At 43.4% G+C, this 18,870-nt stretch overlaps 1 protein-coding gene across 1 annotated transcript in view; it reads right to left on the bottom strand.

Annotated features, from left to right (window-relative positions):
- PRDM6 (PR/SET domain 6) overlaps positions 1–18,218 on the bottom strand; it is a gene marked incomplete at both ends in the record, with an annotated part of 73,505 nt that extends 55,287 nt beyond the window's left edge. Inside the window, 2 exons of the mRNA XM_083883820.1 lie at positions 8,414–8,721; positions 17,696–18,218. Coding sequence (XP_083739946.1) covers positions 8,414–8,721; positions 17,696–18,218 — 831 coding nt within the window. The remainder of the gene's footprint in view (positions 1–8,413; positions 8,722–17,695) is intronic.
- Between the last annotated feature and the right edge of the window lie 652 nt (positions 18,219–18,870).

The raw sequence follows: 18,870 nt of genomic DNA on the forward strand, positions 1-18,870 counted from the left end.
CTTAAAGAAAAACATTTTTACTTAAATGGTGAGCCCTTTTTGCAAAATTATAGTCTAAAAATGGTGCTATAAAATTCCTTTCACAGATTGATAAAAAACTAATACCTTGCTTTCCACAGTGAATGCTGATGTGGCAACAGGCAAAAAGTATATAAATAATATTTGACCTTTACCAAACTAGATTAGTCTAGGTAAAAACAGTAAACCTTAGATTTACTTCATATGCAGTTTAGATGACACTTCCCTTAATGTAGTTTAGGACTTTAATACTGACCACTATTCTATTTGCAAATCCAGGGCTCCATTACAGGTGAATGACATGAAGAAGAGAGCCTTCTTAAGGTCTCTATTTCATAGGAACTGATAGTCTTGACAAAAACATAGACTACTTTGTAGTTCCACAGATGAATTCAAAATATCTTTAGAGGTACCCTCAGGTCAACAAATTTGCTTTCTTATACACCGGTAGGTCTCCACACAGAAAGTATCAGGTTGAATTACTGATAAAATTCAGAATTGTTTATGTACATCTTGCTAAATCTAGGCAACTAAATTGCAATGTAGTACAAACAACAAATTTATGAGTGACACATTTTTTGCAAGATACAGAAAAAAAAGGTTTTTCTTTGATTCTAATACTCATCTAACTAAACACAGTGCACTACCACACAGCCACTGGCAGTGCATGCCTCCCTTTCTTCACAGCAAAATATTGTCTTAAGGTTCAATGAATGCATTTATACAAAGGTCCCTTTACATTTACTGCAATATTGTTGCTGTATAGACAGCAGCAGACAATATGCAGGTGGTTCTGCCAATCTGAAAGAGCTACTAACCTATCTTTGAAAAAAAAAAAAAGATTTAAGAACTGTGATTACACTGGTACTATGTTACTCAGTCATGCCTGAAGACCTCCTTAAATCAAAGTTCCTACTGACATCAATGGCTATCTTGTCTAGGCAAGGACTGATTAACAACTGCAGGACATCAGTCTTGGAAACTCCTGATATGTATATGATACGAAATAGCTTTTTGCCAGCTACAACTGGACCTCATGTACAGGTTGCAAAAAGAATCTCTGGAACTGAACTGCATTTTAAGGTTTTTACCATGCACATTGCTTTTTTCCATGCAAGTAGAAAGCAGTGTGGTTTTGTGGTTGGCAGCTAGCATTTTGTGGGTTTATTGTACTTGTTTAAATATAGGAAAACTTCTAGAGCATAGTCATTTGTGACATCATTTCTTGATTGTGTCTTACAGAAATAATTGACCCAAATCAAGGTACTGTACTCTCTATCTATTGGTTAATTAGAGCTTTAAGATGCAACAAATAAAACTCACTATTGACTTTTAAATCTTCAATCAAATAAATATTTACAGCTGCAATTTGCCAAAATTATTTACCTTTCAATAACAGATCACAAAAAGTATATGTACTACAGATTCAAGTGAATGCCTTGGCTGTCAACAAACAAATTACAAACAGTATTTTTGTATTCCAGCTGTCATTACAGGCTATAAATAGCTGATGTGGTTCCACTTTAAAGATGTGTGATCTTCTATATTAGTAGACTTTCTCAATGCATAATTGACCTTGAGATGGAGAATAACCTCACAGTAGAGTGGCTTTTCTTTTAAAGAACAATGAGTATAGGTATTAGAGGATGTGCCTGTTGTCAATGATCATTGCTGAAATCTGCCTATACCACACTGGGACAATCAATTTTGTAAATGATTGCAATAATCAAGGAAATTGCCTAATTTATAAATCCTGGCATACAGCATTTTAATGGATTTCTACATTTTAATGCTGATGCTTTCAAAGCCAAATGAATTGTTGTCCAAGCTGTCACTACACAAAATGATAAAAACATTCAGTCTTCCGGGTAACTACATCTCATGGATATTCAGACCATCAGGTACATAATCACTCATTAGTGAAACCTGTGATAGTTTCCAGTTGCAAGCCAATGACAAAAAAAGCCACAGCTTCCTTATGAAAAAACCTTCTGGGAACTGAGGACTAAAAATAGTTAAGAATTACTGAAACAGGACACTGAAAACATTCCTAGCATCCCTTGTCCAGGTAAGACAGCCCACTATTCTACCCCCTCCCCTTTTTTTCCACAGGCAAAAAACCAGAATAATCATATTTCTATAACTAAAAGTCTGGTCTAACAACTTTTCGGCCATGGATTCTGTCAGAGCAGACATTTTTCCGATGGAAGGAGAACAAATGCAGGACACGATGCCACAGCTGTGGCTGGTGGGTAATTCTGCCTAAACCACCCCCCAACTCACTCTCCACCTTCAAGCTAGTTGTGCAGATGTAGTTGTACACGCATTGCTATTCTCAGTTAAACCTTAAGCAATTGATTTCAGCCAATAGTGGGCTGGCAGTGCTTTACTTACTGCTCAATCTCACTAACCTGACATTTATGGTGTACTGATTGGCCTATGTCAGTGGTGGTGGTTGTAAATTCACTTTGAAAAGCTTTGTGTTAACAGCCTTCAACCAGGCTCCAAGACGAGTATGAGCAGGCAAGCTGACAATTGCTCGACCTCCTGCCCTTATTACAGTGAGTAAATCAGGCTTTGAGCCATTAGGCTGGAGCCCGAGGCCTACACAAAAAGGATTGACATGACTAAAGGTCAACCTCTGTCACACATGTGTAACAATTTGGATAATGGAATTCTGTAACTTATCTGGAAAAGGTGCCAAGTGCGTGGAGGGAAGGTATAGCCTGGGCTGAATTTTCCAGCTTTTATGTTAAGGGATTGCTTAAAAGTCTGCACTTTAAAGTTCCATGCGCATTTGGTGCCACAGAATCTGGAGGACCAAAATGTGTAGAGCAGTGATCGAGGTAGTTCTGCAGAATACTGAGTGCCACCACCACCTGGAAGAGCACACAGCACTGTTTCACTTAGTCAAATCTATATTAAATACATTATTGACATCAGGCCCACAACACGTTTTGGACACTTGTATAGGTCATTAAAGTGCTGCCTTTATTTACCAGTTTTGAATCACAACTGGGTAAAAATAATTACCTGTTACTGGTATTATAAACTAATTGCAATTTCAGGCCTTACAAACTAGTCTCATCCAACAGTGGAAATTGCTTTTATAATTAATTAAATTAAAAGGTCAAATGTTTCCATAACACTTGTGCCTAGTCAGCAACGCGGAAAGGTAGTGGTCAAATAAGGACAGAATTGAGCGGTTATATTTATTTGTGTTCCACTTCAGTATTTTTGCATATTACATAATGAAATCTCCAAGGTGAGATTATGTGCCATGGAAAAACAGATAGTCCCTGCGTGATCTAGCAATTTAGAAAATATTTTTTTTTCTGGGAATAGTGTGTGTCCAGACATTTGAATGTTCCACGCAGTCCTTGAAATTCCTGTTTTCAGTAACACTGTTGAAATTCTGGGGCTGTATCCAACTCCAAACACCAAAGTTTATTCCAAACTTCACTTTGTTCAATAGGAAGAGAATCTGTCCCTGTGCCAAATTAGATTTATTTTGTAGCACATGTGCATACAATACATACGTTGTGTAGACAGAAAGAACATACCAAAAACACAGAGATAACGTGAAAGATAATGCATGAGAAAGTCTTGTAAAACTCACGAGTCTTCTAAAAGAAACATCAGGGGTTTGTTTCGCTTCCCTAAAACCAAAAATTATTAAATATTAAGCACCTTCTATACTTGGGCTCACACTGGCATTTATGGACCTTAAGAAAAAAGTTTGTAACTTACAGAAGTTATCTGGGAAAATGTGTTAGTAAGTGATCTGGAAATACTAATGATAGAGGGATGCTTTCTTAGATGCTTAGCACAATTTTCTTTTAAGGTACATAAATTAAGGAAGCTGTGGCGCTGAATGTCTTTTTACCATGCTTATATCTTAGCTTCCCACTGACCACAATATTAGTGATATTTTCCCACAGCATGGGAACTTAAAATACACATAAAAATAAAAATTATTGGGCTTTTTCAATGGAAAATAAATGCAAGAGTCATATATCACACAAAATCTTCAGAAATGGCAAAATGAGAAAATAACAGAATGGCACTAGCTATTGCTCTGAATAACTTAGGATACAATAGTAAAGTAACTAAGAAGGTTTTTCAAGACAAAATTACTCGAATTTCATGAACATGAGAAATTTGAAACAGAACTGACAAGGAGTCTGGAATACTAGATGACAGATTGCTGAGAAACATAATTTTCACTTTAACAGAACGACAACATGCACATAATTCTATCCCCCAGTGCTTTTCTGTAACAGCAAATTTAGTCCAAAACTGCAGCCTTGAGAATCTGAATATGAATCTATCACTATAACTGGAATGAGTGCTTTATTTGAAGGGTAAGGATCCTCTGTGTGTATTAATTTGTTCAAAAATGTCCAGTATTGCTGCATGGGCCCCGGCCAGCAGGTATCCCAGTGAAATGTTCTTGGTCCAGCAGAAAGCAAAGGCAATGTTTTCTTTTGCTTCAGTTGAGATACAAGAAGGCCAATAAGTACCCATATGGTACTTTATTAAGATGACATGCACATTTTCTTGTGCCAGGTAATTTGGGGGAGGAGGGAAGGGGGGCAGGGGGAAAGGAAGCAGGGGAGAGAGGGAATTTTTTAGGGGGAAAATCAGTTACACAGATTTAGCATTTTATATTTACTAATGAACACCCTGATACATTTATATATATATTATATATAGAATTTTGCTCATCCCTGTAAAAAAAGTTGCATATGATCAAGCATTTCTTCCAAAAAAGCTAAACTTCAATTAATTAAAGTTGAAATTAAGTGAAATAATATATTTGACATTCTTAGGCTGTTGCAAGAAAAAAAAAACACTATTTGACCACTGATAAAAGAAAAAAAAGAGACTACAAACTCTTTATCAGGCACATGAAGAACAGGAAACTATAAGACTGTATCTTTTGATACGTTTGTCAGTAAGAGTTTTTTTTGTCTAAACTGTATTTGCAGGGGGAAAGACCATTTACAAATTAGCTGTTTCCAGAATTCACAGCTTAAAATTGAGAGCCTGAAAAATTTTGACTACTAAAATGTATGCCCATTTAAACTTCAGTGTTTTATTCTAATAGAATTTAAATGCATATCGTATACATTCCTTAAGTCTACTCTTATTAAATTTTGATGTTAAACAGAAAGGGGAAACCATGTGCAACTAGATTAATTTATCTCCAGGGAGTAAGGACACATTAATATTTGAGATAATGTTTTCATACATGTTGGAATCAAGTGTGCCTTTCCATTTCTTTACTAGAAAACACATTAGTGGAAAATTATCTCATTCTCATAAGTAAGACCTAATTGCTAAGAAAGTCTCTGTTTCTTTGCAATAACAAAAGGATTATTCTCACTACTTCAAAATAATAATATAAAAAAGGGATCAGAAACATTATCAAGCACTGCTGGAATAAATGCCTGAATTACCAAAGAGAATGTTTACTTAATACACCCAGTCCTGTTTTTGTTTTAAACAAATCAGAGTTTATTTTATTTTTTATGAAATACAAGCAAACTCTGGTTATAGAAGTGGGCCAAAGGGGGGGGGGGGGAAAGCAGTACAATTGAAATGACTAATATTTTTGGCTTTCTGAAAGACTGATCTTTCTGTAAGTTATAAAAAATTATCTTGGCTGATTGTGAGAGAGCTCCATAATTTCCCATGAACACCCATAGGTGTCAAGGCCTGTTGTGAGGTAATGGAATGGTGTGTAATTTACTCCGTGTCGCTGTACATTATGCTGTGTGGATTACATACAAAGCAAACATCGAGTGCATGGTGGGAACACTTGTGCAGACAGGCTGAAGAATATTTCCATAGCATTGAACTATACATCAAATGCAATCCTTCTGATGTTTCCCACAACAAAGAGCATTAAAAAAAGAAAAGCAATTGAAGCAGTAACTACACTTAAAAGTGTTCGCAACAGCCCTTCTGTTTTCCTGGTGTACACAAAGAACTGCAAAGTCAAACAAATATCTATCAACTTTACAGTGCTGAGAATAAAATATTAAAATACAATTTTTGGTACTAAAACCATGAAATTCTCTTCATAAGGTCCATCAAGACCTAATGCTGAACAGCTGATCTGTAGACACACTTGTATTTGCAGCTGTCTGGGAAATACTGGTGGAAGAGAATTTACTAAAGTCACAACTTTATAAAGAGATTATGATGAGACATTCCTTTATCATTTACAGTGATTTAATCCACACTTTTATACCATGTAGACTAAATGATTACAGACTATTCAGATATATACTGTCATTTGCTTTTATGTATTTTCAGAGATCAGGTTTTGTAAAATCACACACACACTATGATTATTCTCTTTTAATATGTTTTTCTTTATTAGTTATTATTTTTTCTGATAGATAATGTATGCCAAATTGAAAGACAAAGCAAATGAGAAACAGCAATATTTCCATTAAAGTTCAGAGTATGTGTTTCTTTGATAACAGTTTTTGTCATTAACAGAAATAATTCAAGACCATGAGCTGCCTAGCAATACATTATTGTTAAATCAATTTGAATTCTTATTTTTAAGATAATTCACTTAAAATACATGCATTCATTTTGCTAGCCAACAGGAAATCTGTGTTGTGTGTTAAGAGCACAAGAGTAGTTCTGCACATGAAAACTCAGCTGACAACCACTTATGGCCTGAATCTGGTACATATAATACTATTGGTTTTTATTTTTTCCTTAAAATATTTTTGGTTTTTGCTTTTAATTTTTTAAAGCCCTAGCTCCTTTCATTGCTTCAAAACAGTTTTTATGTTAACCTGAAATATAATTGAAAATTCTTCCTTATTTAAAAAGATACTGTCAAGATTTGCAACTTTACTTGCATAAAATTAACTCATTTAAAAATTAAATTGGTAATGTAAATATTTATGGGAAAAAAATATCTGACTCCACTTATTTTATCTAAATTTCAGTATTTTATGTAGTATGTGGATCTGGCAATCTCATTTTACTGTTATATATTCTGTTAATTAGAATAGTCTAAACCACAATACCCTTCTTAATAAGTAGAGCCTCTAACATAATTATAAAGTGTTCCATTAAAAATATTTGATTGATAACATATCCCAAAATACTGTAATTATAATCACTGGGCTTTGGTAGGAACAGATTTAAATCCAAATTATCAACATCTGTTGTACAACAGAAATTTCATCTCCACTGAAGGCAGCAGCAAAATTCCCAATCATTGCAATTCATCCAGTTCTACCGATCACATTCAGGTGTGTTACAAGACTGATCTTTTTAATGTGAAAATCACCTTCTTGCCACAATGATATTTTTGGGTAAATACCTTGAGACTAAGACCCTGATATGTTGTTTATTATTTGTTTACACATAGTTAAGCATAGGAGCTCCTACTCTTCCACACCCCCAAATATCTTTCAAAGATCTATTCACTTTCACTGTACACACATTGAAGACAGCAAAAACACTCTGCATCTTCATGGCTTCCTTATGTCCTGAAGATTTGGATTTGCTCTAGATGAGCAAATACAACAGATCTATGGGTGTGTTTCTACTGACTGTTGCAGTTAGTTTCAAGGCAAGCTACAGAGGACTAAACAGAACTAGAAAATTATACCTTCCAGTAGAAATGAATGGCAAAAGACTAGGAAGAGAGTAAGCTCTTTCTGACACACAGGGATTATAGCTTTTCCCTAACAGTTATCACTGTTACCCTCTCTAAGACAGTGACAAATTTAAAAAAAAAAAAAAAAAAAAAAAAAAAAAAAAAAAAAAAAGCACTTTTTGAAAGTGGCTTTCACACAAAAGTAGGTACAGGACCAGAGCTGAACTAAACTGAACAAGCACTAACTCCTTTACTCTGGAAAGGGTCAGGCTGTAGAATAGTGTCCTGGGCTTGTTTCAGCAGCTTTTTTTGGACTGTCTGGGGGCCACAGCAAAGGTGCTGCACTCCATCTCAACCCACATGTGCTGCTCTAACATGATACAGCTGGGGCTGTGACCTGAGAGCTCCATCAGCTCTTGCAACTCAGGTCAAAATGTAGAAAGCACTAGGTGTTGTAAAAGCTTCAGACTTTTCTGATCAAGTCTCTCTACTACACATTACAGCACCTGCAACAGTCAGGTCTTCTTCTCCAGACCAATTGGAGCTCTGTGCTGTCCACTGGTTTTCTGGCTACCTTTATCACAGCAAGGCTGCTGCTTGCACTGGCTGCATTTTCAAATCTGCTTACTTAGTTTATTTGAATTGTGGATTTGTTTGCTTATTTTCATGGCTAGTTCTGGTGCTAGTACTGCATACAATCAAACTCCATGTTTACTTTAAAAAGACCAAATTTGACAAGGAAGGAATGATACAACTTACTTCCCAGAGATGCTGAGTGTTCCTGATGGCACCTGCTTGGACCTTCTCTGGCAAGAGCAAGATTCCCTGGAAGGGCCCAATCCAGGTGCCCTGCTGGATCCGTTGTGCGGCACAGATGCCGTAGGCCAGGCCGGGCACGGTGCTGGTGCACAGACACACCTCCCGGGGCAGGTCCCGGAGCCACTCCGGGATCTCGGGCGGAGGCGCCGCCGCGGCCGCGCTGCTGGTGCCCACCAGCCGCCGCAGGGAGTGCAGGGGGCCGTGCATCGGGCACTCGCCATTCCGGTTGTCGGCACACATGTCACATCCTGGGGGACAAACAGGGAAAACACCATCAGTAGGGTGCTGCTGGCCATAGCCATTACCAGTGCCACGGGCCGTGCCATGCAGACCCCTGCGCTGTCATTGCATAGCAATGCAGCCTGTACCCGCACACACTGTGCCCGTCTGTGTGCTGCTTGGGATGGCTGTTCTGATCTCACGAAAGCCCTAAATAAGAAATTCCAAAGTTGAGCAGAAATCCTGCAGACAATTTGCAAGCCTGGTGTATTCACAAACCTGCCAAGATTCATTTACTCTAACAGTGCTTTTAAAGATGAATTTTTTGACTAATATAAATAGCCTGGTTAAACCATCCCAGTGTGTTTAAGTGAGACATTTTAAAACACAGTCATAGTGCCTTACAAGTCCCTCTCAACTGTCCTACCACAGCTCAGCCCAAGGGCTTAATTGGAACAAGATTTAATTTAATCTTTATTTTAAATGAACATTCATTCTGTTTCTTACATTAACATGTGTGTGTGGATGCCTGTCTGTTCGGAAAATAAAATAAATAAACCAGAACCTCATGAGTGACAAATTGGAGCCTGCATGCACGTTTGCTTTCCTAAAGACAAACCTAATCTTAAAACTGAAATTATGCAGCAAATATTAGTAGTTCCTAGAACACATTTGAAAATTTATTTATTGAATGAGAACGCATGTTTTTGGCCTGTTACATAGAACTGAAGCCAGGCAAAAAAAACCCAAAACAGCATATCCGAGTTTGTGAGCAATTCCTGTGAAAAAGATCAGTCTGTAAAACAGTTAATTTCCCTAACTGTTGCTAATAATGAATGATGTGTCTCTATTTCGGGAAGATCCTACCATGACTTTTCTTTTCTGAGCAAAGAAAATTTTGGTTAAATGTTTCCACTGCACACTATTCCACATGCCGCAAATGTAGATCTTCCAGGAAAATGTTTCATGTTCAAGAAATTAATTTCTCTGGAGATATGCTGAGTTAACAAAACAATGAATCTCTTGAAATAGGTTGCCATCTTCTTCACATTTCATTTTTGCAGAGCAATAAAGGTTTTCATATAAATTTATTCCAGAAGTACAAAGAAAAAACAATAATTATGGTGTAGTATTTGTGTAGCAAGTCCTACATCTTTCTCCGAATAATTTTATATACTACTCCTTATAAAAACAGAGCACAGCATTCACTACAGAAGTGGGAATTTCTTGGTCAATGCCACAGATTTAGACTTGCTAGACTGCCTGCAACCAGTTTCAATTCTCAGGGGCCCTGACTCAGATGTTCTTCTTTCCAAAGTGGATGTACTGTATTAAGCAGGCCTCTTGCCTACAGATCCTTCAAAGGAAAACCCTCTCCTCATTTCAGCAAAAGCTGCTAAAGGACAATAAAAGATGCATCTTCAAATTATGGCTTCTATGTGTATTTTCCAGTTTTACATGTGCTACATAATCACTCTTTCTTGTTATCCTCTTTTAAATTTTACCATTTAAAAAATGGTGCATTCAGTAATAAGAAATTATTACTAAATTACACGTGGAAGCTACTTTCCCTCAAAATCCTTACACCTTTGGGTCTTGCAGAAAATGTTTGTCTCCACCCGCTGCTGGGTCTGTTCAAGTTCCCTGCCTGCAGCATCAGTCACAGAAAGTAAGGAGACAAGCTCTGGGTTGTGCATTACTCTGGCAGGTGCTCCTGAAGAAGGGCTGCATGTGAAACTGGCCCTAAGCCGCCCATCCCTAGCAGGCCCGGGCAGGAAGGAGGCAGGAGGCAGAGGAGCACCGACCTGCACGGCGAGACAAAGCCACCTAGTGGGGACCTCGCTTACATCGGGAAAAAGCTTCACTTTTGGCTGGAGGGTGCAATTTCTCCTGGCCTTAAGGACATAATCCCTGCCGCGAAACAACTTCTGTTGGGCTAAACTGCAACTGCAGAGGGGTTTTGCTCTCGCCGCCACGCCAGTTAGAGGTGGATGGAGGATGGGATTTGCAGGACCCCAGGGAAGATATTTCTGGCAAGTCCTAAAAGAAGATTACACAGCAGATATTCCTACAACTATTCTGAGACATGATGAATAAAAGTCTTCAAGTATATGCTGGGGGGAGTGGGGGAGGAGGGGGTAGTTGGGGTTTTTTTTTGTTATTATTTCCACAGCTAGTTTGGAAAGTGAGGTATCACCATAGTATCTTTTCTTCCCTTTCCTCTTCAAAACCAGTCATCAAGAAACCCCATGGTTTTGGCATATCCAAAGATGTTAGGGACAGCACTGTGGTTTGGCACTGGAGGTCACATAGGAAAGGATCCCAAACAGGGAAAAGGAAGAAAAAAACCAAAACAACAAAAAACAAACCCGCAATCCGAAACAGTCTGGCATGTGATACACTCTAAGCAGATTATGGCTGAACTCTATGATCTACAGTTGGACTCAATGACTTCACAGATCTTTTCCAACACAAATTGTTCTATGATTCTATGAAATCTGGCATCTACTCATGCAAGTTAGAAAGAAAACATCTTACAGGAAACTGAGAACTTGAAGAAATTATGTCTAACCATGATGTCACTTAGCACACAGGGTAGACCCTTGAATTCTAATTGTTTGCACTGTTTTAATATTTTCTAGATGCAACCCTCCTCACAACTAGCTGATTACAATGGCTTTCTTAGAGGAACTGTATCTCTGGAGAAATTTACGTTAAATGTGCTAAAGTGTCTTCATTACTGCAGTCAGACAATTTCAGTGTCAAGTTCCTGCATCTGACCACCAGATATGCGTAACTTTCCATGCACAAAAATTTCAGTACCTGCCTAGAGCAATAATTTCTTTTCTTCATCCTGACAATATGTGTGCATGAACTTGGGTTAAACACTTTATTTCTACATTTTGAAGAAAAAGAAACTAAGAAATTGTTGAGGAGTATAAACAAACCCCGTGTCGCTGTCATTTACCCTTACAGAAAGTCACACATGGTGATATTTATTTTCCACTGTCCAAAAACAGTGGTAATGTCTTAATGCTTGGCAGTCACAGTATCTGATCCCCTGCTGTGTTCCTTTCGCTTTGTCCTGCCAAAGCTGAAAATTTGGAAAATGAAACATCTTTTGAAACTGTTTTGGCTAATGGCTTGTTGATCAGAAGGGAGGAATCTGTCTTTAATACTAAGCAGTACTGAAATTCTTCTTAGTTTCATGTTTTATACATTTACCTTTAGTTGTTATATAATCATACAAATAAAATCTTAAAAAATTCTCATAAATGTTATAAGGAATGGAAGCCATCCTAGATATATTTTACCATGCTTGGAGTAAAAAGCTACTGTGCATCTTTTCCTCCTCTGTGACTAATTTTCGTGCAATACATGGAAGCATCCATTTAAAGACTATCACTGTAGGCAGTGTATTCCTTTGCCTCAGAGGACAAGGAAAGGATTTCCTTCCGATCAGATTGGGGAAAAAAAACCAAGAACTCCAAGACTTCCACAATATCCTGCCTCACAACGGGATCAACGGCATCATCTTTGTGTCTACTGCAGATTTCAATGTGACACGCTGCACCCACACACTCAATAAGACATGGAAAAGAAACGGGGTTTGAGAGGAAGAGTGTTGTGCTCCGCTGACATCACCAGAGTCTCCAAACTGAATGGTGGCCATCATGACCCACACTGGTGTGGGGAGTTCACATGAGAGGGACGCTTGTACAAGTGTGAACTTCCCAGAGGATGGCCACACAGAGTGACAAGGAGAAGTATACTGTGCCCTTCCTCCAGTTTTAGCCTCAAAGAGCAGCTGTGTGTGAGTACAGGGCTTCACTGAGAACAGTTGAAATGGATAATTCCACTGTCTGTAATAGCATCAGTCAAGCACCAAATCAAGTCAAGAAGCAAGAAATGTGAGAAAATTGGAGGACTTTCTGAAAATGGAAAAATAAAGGACTGCAGCCAGAGCAGAGTATGTCCTGATAAAATCTAGAGATGTAGAAGGTAAAGTCAATGGGAATACTCCATTGCAGGCCCAGATACGGCCAAACACTTTGGAAGGAGATCAGTTTCCTACTTTATACCTTCATATTCCATAGATAAGGAGGATTAAGGAAAGGAAGACACAAGAAAAAGAAAATTAAAGGATTTTCTAGTGGAGCTGTTTGGCATGGTTCTTATGGAAGGACTGCAATATGTTACTGTTATGTGCCTCCAGAAAAATGAACACAGTGTATGCCAATACTATAACTCTATGTGAGTACACTTAAAAGTACTAAACCTAAGCAAAAAAGACATATTATTGCCCCAAAAATGTAATTTTAAACACTCACCAACATAAATAGCACTACTACTGCATGCTTTAAAGCGAATCTGAAAAGAAAAACCTTTTGTCAGTGAAAACTAGGGTTTTACATGGTGTTTTTACCAGCAAACCAGCTGTAACAATAAATGAAAGAAATACATCTTTTCCTCAGCAATAATATGCTTCAAAGGTGCAGTTAGACTGGATACCTGCAGTTTGCTGGTATTAAAGAAGGGTGGCCTCTGACCCTCTGCTTCATAATTCACCACAAGCATGCAGGTATCCAGTGTAAGTGGCCATCATTTCACATGGTATTACTCACTTGCAAGTATAAATCACTACGGCTGGCCCTGCATCCCGGTCAGGGCCTGGGTGCCCAGCTAAGCAGGAGGGAGGGCTGGAAGAGAGTACCCTTTCGTTTCCTGAGGGCTGGAGCTTTCCAGGGAAGCAAAGCCCCCCTCTTCAGTTTCCTCATCGATGAGCTGATATCTACCTCCTTTCACCAAATCATTGCAGTTTATTTCAGACTGCCTCACTGGAGGCAGACTTTCAGGGGTGGGGGCAAAACACAGGTGGACTTTCCTGTTGAGTGCCCTCTATTTATTTACTTATTTATTCTAAATACTCTGCAGAGAGTGGCACCAAGCTCAGCCCCCTGACCCACGGCTGTCACCGGGCCCCGGACGCCCGACCCCCTCTCTGGCAGGGCTTTAACCCCTCGCACTCCCCGGCCGGAGCCCCGCCGGCGGCACGGGCGCTGCTCCCGCCCCAGAGCAGGAGCGGCCGCGGGCTCTGTGCCTCAGAGGAACACCCCGCCAGGAACACCCCGCGCCTGCTCCTGCGGGGAAGATGTTGTTCGAGAGCCCGCCTGGGCGCCCCGAAGTGGGTCAGGGGGCCCACCCAGCCTGCAGAGAGGCTTTCGGGTTATTTTTAAGAGGCGATTAGGGGGCGGGTTGAGAGGAGGTGGGTTTGATTTTGCCTGCCTTTTACTGTAGGTATGAATGAATTAAATTTCCGTGTCAGGTATGAGAAGGGTAGGAGAATATTGTATGTAGATAAACCTTGCCACCCTCTGCCCCTGAGAGACCCCCATATACAATGCAGAGATGATGAATAGGCGCTAGGAGAGGAGATCGAAGTTCAGTCCGCACCGGCTCCACTCTCTCCTACAAAACTATAGGGCAATTAATTGTGGCTTGTCCCCTCATCCTTCATCTCCTGGTGGCACATATCGATGGAGATTACTGCTGATGGACCATTTTATCACCCTAAATAAACAGTCACCACCTTCTCTAACCTCAATCTAATGTATGGCTATCTGCTATGTTTAAGGGTGCTCGGTAACTAATGATGTAAAATAGCTAAATCATACAGGTTACCACCAGTCCAGAAGAAAAAAAAAAAAGGTCCGAATATTTTCCACACTGATCCACTTCACTGCGCGTTATATATACACTGTCTCCCCATAAATTGAATGGGAAAAGGCGTGCAAAGTGCTTGGCCGCGTGACACTTCAGTTTTACACAGCGTATTTATTACAGTGGCAGGTTGGTGCTTTCTGCTGAAGGTGGGGGAGTCTCAGAGCTCTCAGTGCGGAAGCGTCTCCCCAGGAGCGAGGGGCAAACCTCCAGCAAGCCAGTCCCGTAGTCCCCCGACCCACCTTGGATCTCCTGGCCGCCCCAGCGCCCCTCCCCCAGCGCCCAGAAATACCCTTGTCCTTCCAGGTTCGAGGCTGGGAAGCAAACAGTCCCCAGCCGCCTGCCACATTATCAGGGCTTTAACATAAGCTCCTTTACTTCCCTGGGAGTAAAGACTGCTGGGCTCTAATTGGGGTTTTGTCTCTTGATTGCTTTTATTATTTTTTTTTCCCTAGCTAACTCCCTTTCAATTTAAAACAATTACATACAGACGCTTAACCCACAGCTCCTAGGGGGCCCTCGCCCCCCTCCCTCGCCCAAGACCGTGCCATATCCATTGATATTTGACGATCAAGGCGTGTGTCTACTGGGAAACCGCCGCCCATCCATCTTCCCGCGGCGGCCGCGCGGCGCCGGGCCGGGCGCTGGGAGCGGGGCCGGGCGGGTGGCGGGGCTGGGGCTGGGGCTGGGGCTCCCCCGGCCGGCCCGGACCCGCCCCGGCCCCGCAGAGCCGCCGGGACACACGCGGGGTCCGCCGGCGCCTCTCTGGAGCGGGTGGGACCTTGCCGGGGAGCGGGGACACGCCAGGAGCCCCGCGGAAAGGAGGGATGCTCAGAATGGAGATAGCGGTAGTATTTGGGAAACAGGGGGAGACGGGGCGCTCTCTCGCTTGATGAGGGAGGTACAAGTAAGAACACAGCCCGAGAAGCAGACGGAGGCCTGCTGGGCCGGGCCGAGGAGCAGACCGATGCCCCCGCTGCCGGGAGGAGATTAATCCCGGCGCGTTCGTGTCTGTGCGGGGCGGGGGAGAACCGGCCTGTCCCGGGGTCTCGGGGGGCTGTCCGGACATGGAAGCAAGTACAACCCAAACTAAGATAGACGCTCCTCATCTCACCCCCTGCTCCAACCTCTTCCCCTCAAATGGGCAGCCAGGGTGGGAGTGATGCGAAAGGGGAGTGAGGGTGGAAGTCAAGGCAGCTGGAAATCCCGCCTGCCCAAGGACCGCTGGCCTGACCCCGGCGGCGCTCGGGGAGCCGCGCAGAGGCAGCCGGGCCCTGCAGCCTGTCCCCTTGATCCTGAGAGTGCTTGGAGTGCGTGGCACGGCACAGGCTGTGATTGCCGCACTCCTTCTTCAATGAAAGTTTACTTTTTCTTTTTCTTTTTTTTTTTTTTTTTTTTTTTTTTTTTTTTTTTTTTTTTTTTCAGCACGAGTTGCCCGAAGCAACTGAGCTTGGTCCCAGCAGACTGAAACACTCGCGCTGAAAGAGTGTTAGAGGAAGCCAATAACGGCTGGAGCGAAAGCCGCCCTGCAAACAAGTAAATTCAAGAATGTTTAGATCGAATTGAAGAAAAACAAAACAAAACAAGAAGGAGAGATGAGGCTGGCCGCCCTCTGCCCGTCCTTCCGACGGCGGCGGCTGTCCCGTCAGGGCCGGACGCGATTCCTTTCCGCAATCGACCCGTTTGCTTTCCCCAATCCACCTTTAATATCGCGCTCAGGAAGAAATTATCCAGGCTTCGCCCCCGACTCTGCGGGGTGCTGCTATTCCACTCACTCCTTAAAAAACTTAAACCGCTTTTTAATATTCCTTCCTCCTTTTAAAACCTTTACCCCTTAGATACACAGAGACGCTCCGAGAAGCAAAACATGTGTTGTCTGAACGGTTCGGTTATTGCTTAGAAGGCATTTCGTATTCCATTTTTCTGCTGGTAATTTATAAGATCACGTTTTCTTCACCCGAGAACACAAAATACACGAACAGAGTAAAACTAAGCGTAAGGAAGTTGCTAAAAATAAAGTCGACATCCAATATAGAAAGATTTGCAATGTTAAGAAGGCGGGAAAAATCTCCACCAAACTCCGACTCAACTTTCCTCCCTCACATATGCACAGAGCTGAAGCCTGTGCTGGCATCCACGCAGTTTAATTAATACATAATAAGGTATCATGGAAACTTTCGAAACAGTCTTCTCATCTGAAATTAAATTAAACGAATCCGCGTTTTGTTTGGTGGTGTGTTTAGGGATTGCTGGTTTGGGGTCTCGTTTGTCTGCTCGACAGCCTTCCTTAAACAGACATTTGGGGAGTGGTGGTTGAGAAGTACAGCAAAAATGAAGAGTTTTAAGAAACCTTAGGATAAAAGAGAGTGTTTGAAACAATTTTTTTAAAAAGTTCATGGGCAGAAGCCCATGTGTTTTAAGAGGGACAGATCCGTGTGCTCTGAATGCAAGTTATAAAAATGATTAACTAATAGGAGTTCATATAGTTCTTTTCATCCCGTGAATTTCCTCTGTTGCGTCGTATTGATAGATACAGGGAAAAAAATACAGGCAGAACCAGTTTCTAAAATTACAAACCTCTCATCCATACAGATGTTTAATAATAGGGGCGCCCCCTCCCACCCACAAAAACCGTCCTCGCTGTATAACTGGCAGCGGCATTATAAAACTCTTCATAACCATCAAGTCCTAAATTAATTCTGACGCTCAAGCAGACTTTTTCGTCTAGAAAATCGGGTTTTCTCTTTAAATTACCATGTCATGCTTTTCCGTAGGGGTGAAAACTAAAACCAGCGAGGTGTTAACGAGGTCTGAAAGGAAACGATACTCCGAGATAAAAAAATAAGAAAACTTCGCCCTACACCGTCTTTCCCCCTGCCCAGCTCGGAGGAGTAATTGATTGCTGAGTACTCAGCGAAGCCTGGACTTTCCAGGCGAGAGTGGAGTGGGACATACAAGGCGAGACAGCTCCAGGTTTGTAGCTAGTTGTCCTGAACCTTTGCTGAATCCATTTTCCTAATCAGCCCTCCTACCCCCCCACAGCCTCTCCGGTGAAGGGAGCGTTCCAGGGAGGGACCTGGTTTCAGGCAAGACAAACTGCTACTGAAGGGTTGTCTCCCGTCTCCTGAAACAACCGGTAACAGCGCAGAAACTAAAGGGAGGGAAGGGCGAGACGGGGATGCTCCTGGTGGAGCGGGAGCGGCACCGGCTGCGGTCCCCGGGCCGGCCGCGTTCGGAGGAGGGTTCGGGGCGGAGGAGAGCGAGGAGGGGCACGATACGTACGGTTGTTGGGGTCGCTGGTGTGCTGGTTCAGGGGGATGATCTCCATGCGCTGCTGCCCGTACAGGTAGTAGTCCAGCTCCTCGGCCGTGCAGCGGTACCGGGCGGCGCCACGGTCGCCGCATTTGCCGCCGCCGCCGCTGCCGGCCCCGCACAAATCCTTGCCCTGCAGGGGAGCGGGCGCTGCCCCGGCCGGGAGCTCCGAGCTCTGCAGCGGGCCGAAGACCGGGAGCTGGGTCACAGGCAGGGGGGTCAGACCGGCCAGGGAAGCCGCCGTCGCAGCCACGCACGACGAGGCGGAGGAGGAAGACGGAGTGGACGAGGAGGAGGAGGCGGAGGAGAGGGAGGTCGGGCGCTGGCGGAGGCTGTCAGCCGGGGGCTCGGCTCTCTCGGGCGGCTGGAGCTGGGCGAGGGGCCCGCTGCTTTTAAGCTGGCTGCTCTGCGGGAAAAGCTGCTGCCAGTGCTGCAGATAGGCGGGATCCACCTTCAGGAACGCGGATCCGCCGGGGTCTCCGGGCTTCAGCATCGCTCTAGCTGTGGAGCGGGGAGGAAGGGGACAGAGGACGTGAGACCCCCGCCCCGCCCCGGCAGGGCCGCCCCGACCCCGCGGTCGGACACACGCTCGGACACGCGTGGGCTCTGCCCGCGGCTGGGGGGGATCGGCGGCGGGACCCTGCGCCCCTCGCTTTCCCTGACCCTGCCCAGGTTCGTCAGGAGAAAAACTCGTCCGGAAAAGCCTGAGGCCGGAGCGAGAGGGCTGTCCCCGGTACCCGCCCCGGAGCGGGCAGCCCCTCAGGCCGGCCCGCAGAGCCCTCCCGCCGCCCGCGGGGCGCGCAGCTCACCCCGGCCCCGGCGCACGCACCGACTGCTCTCCTCACTCCCTGCCCTCTCTCCGCGGAAGCAAACGACTCTCCGCTGACAACAGGGAGGAGGAGGAGGAGGAGGAGGCGGGGGAAAGTTCAGTCACACGCACACACGCGCGGGTCTCCCCGGCCGCTGCTCTTTTCCATTCGGGCGCTAGCGGGCCGGCCGTGTCCCGATCCCGGCCCAGGGAGGTGCCCCGCTGCCCGGGACAAGTTGCGGGCCCGGCCCGGGTCTGCCTTACCTGAGCAGGGTGAGCGCTGCTGCGCCCGCGGCGTGCGGAGCTGTCGGCGGCCCCGGGAGCCTTCGAGCCGGAC

This window comes from Zosterops lateralis, assembly GCF_965231275.1.
Source record: "Zosterops lateralis genome assembly, chromosome: Z".
Lineage (NCBI taxonomy): Eukaryota > Metazoa > Chordata > Aves > Passeriformes > Zosteropidae > Zosterops > Zosterops lateralis.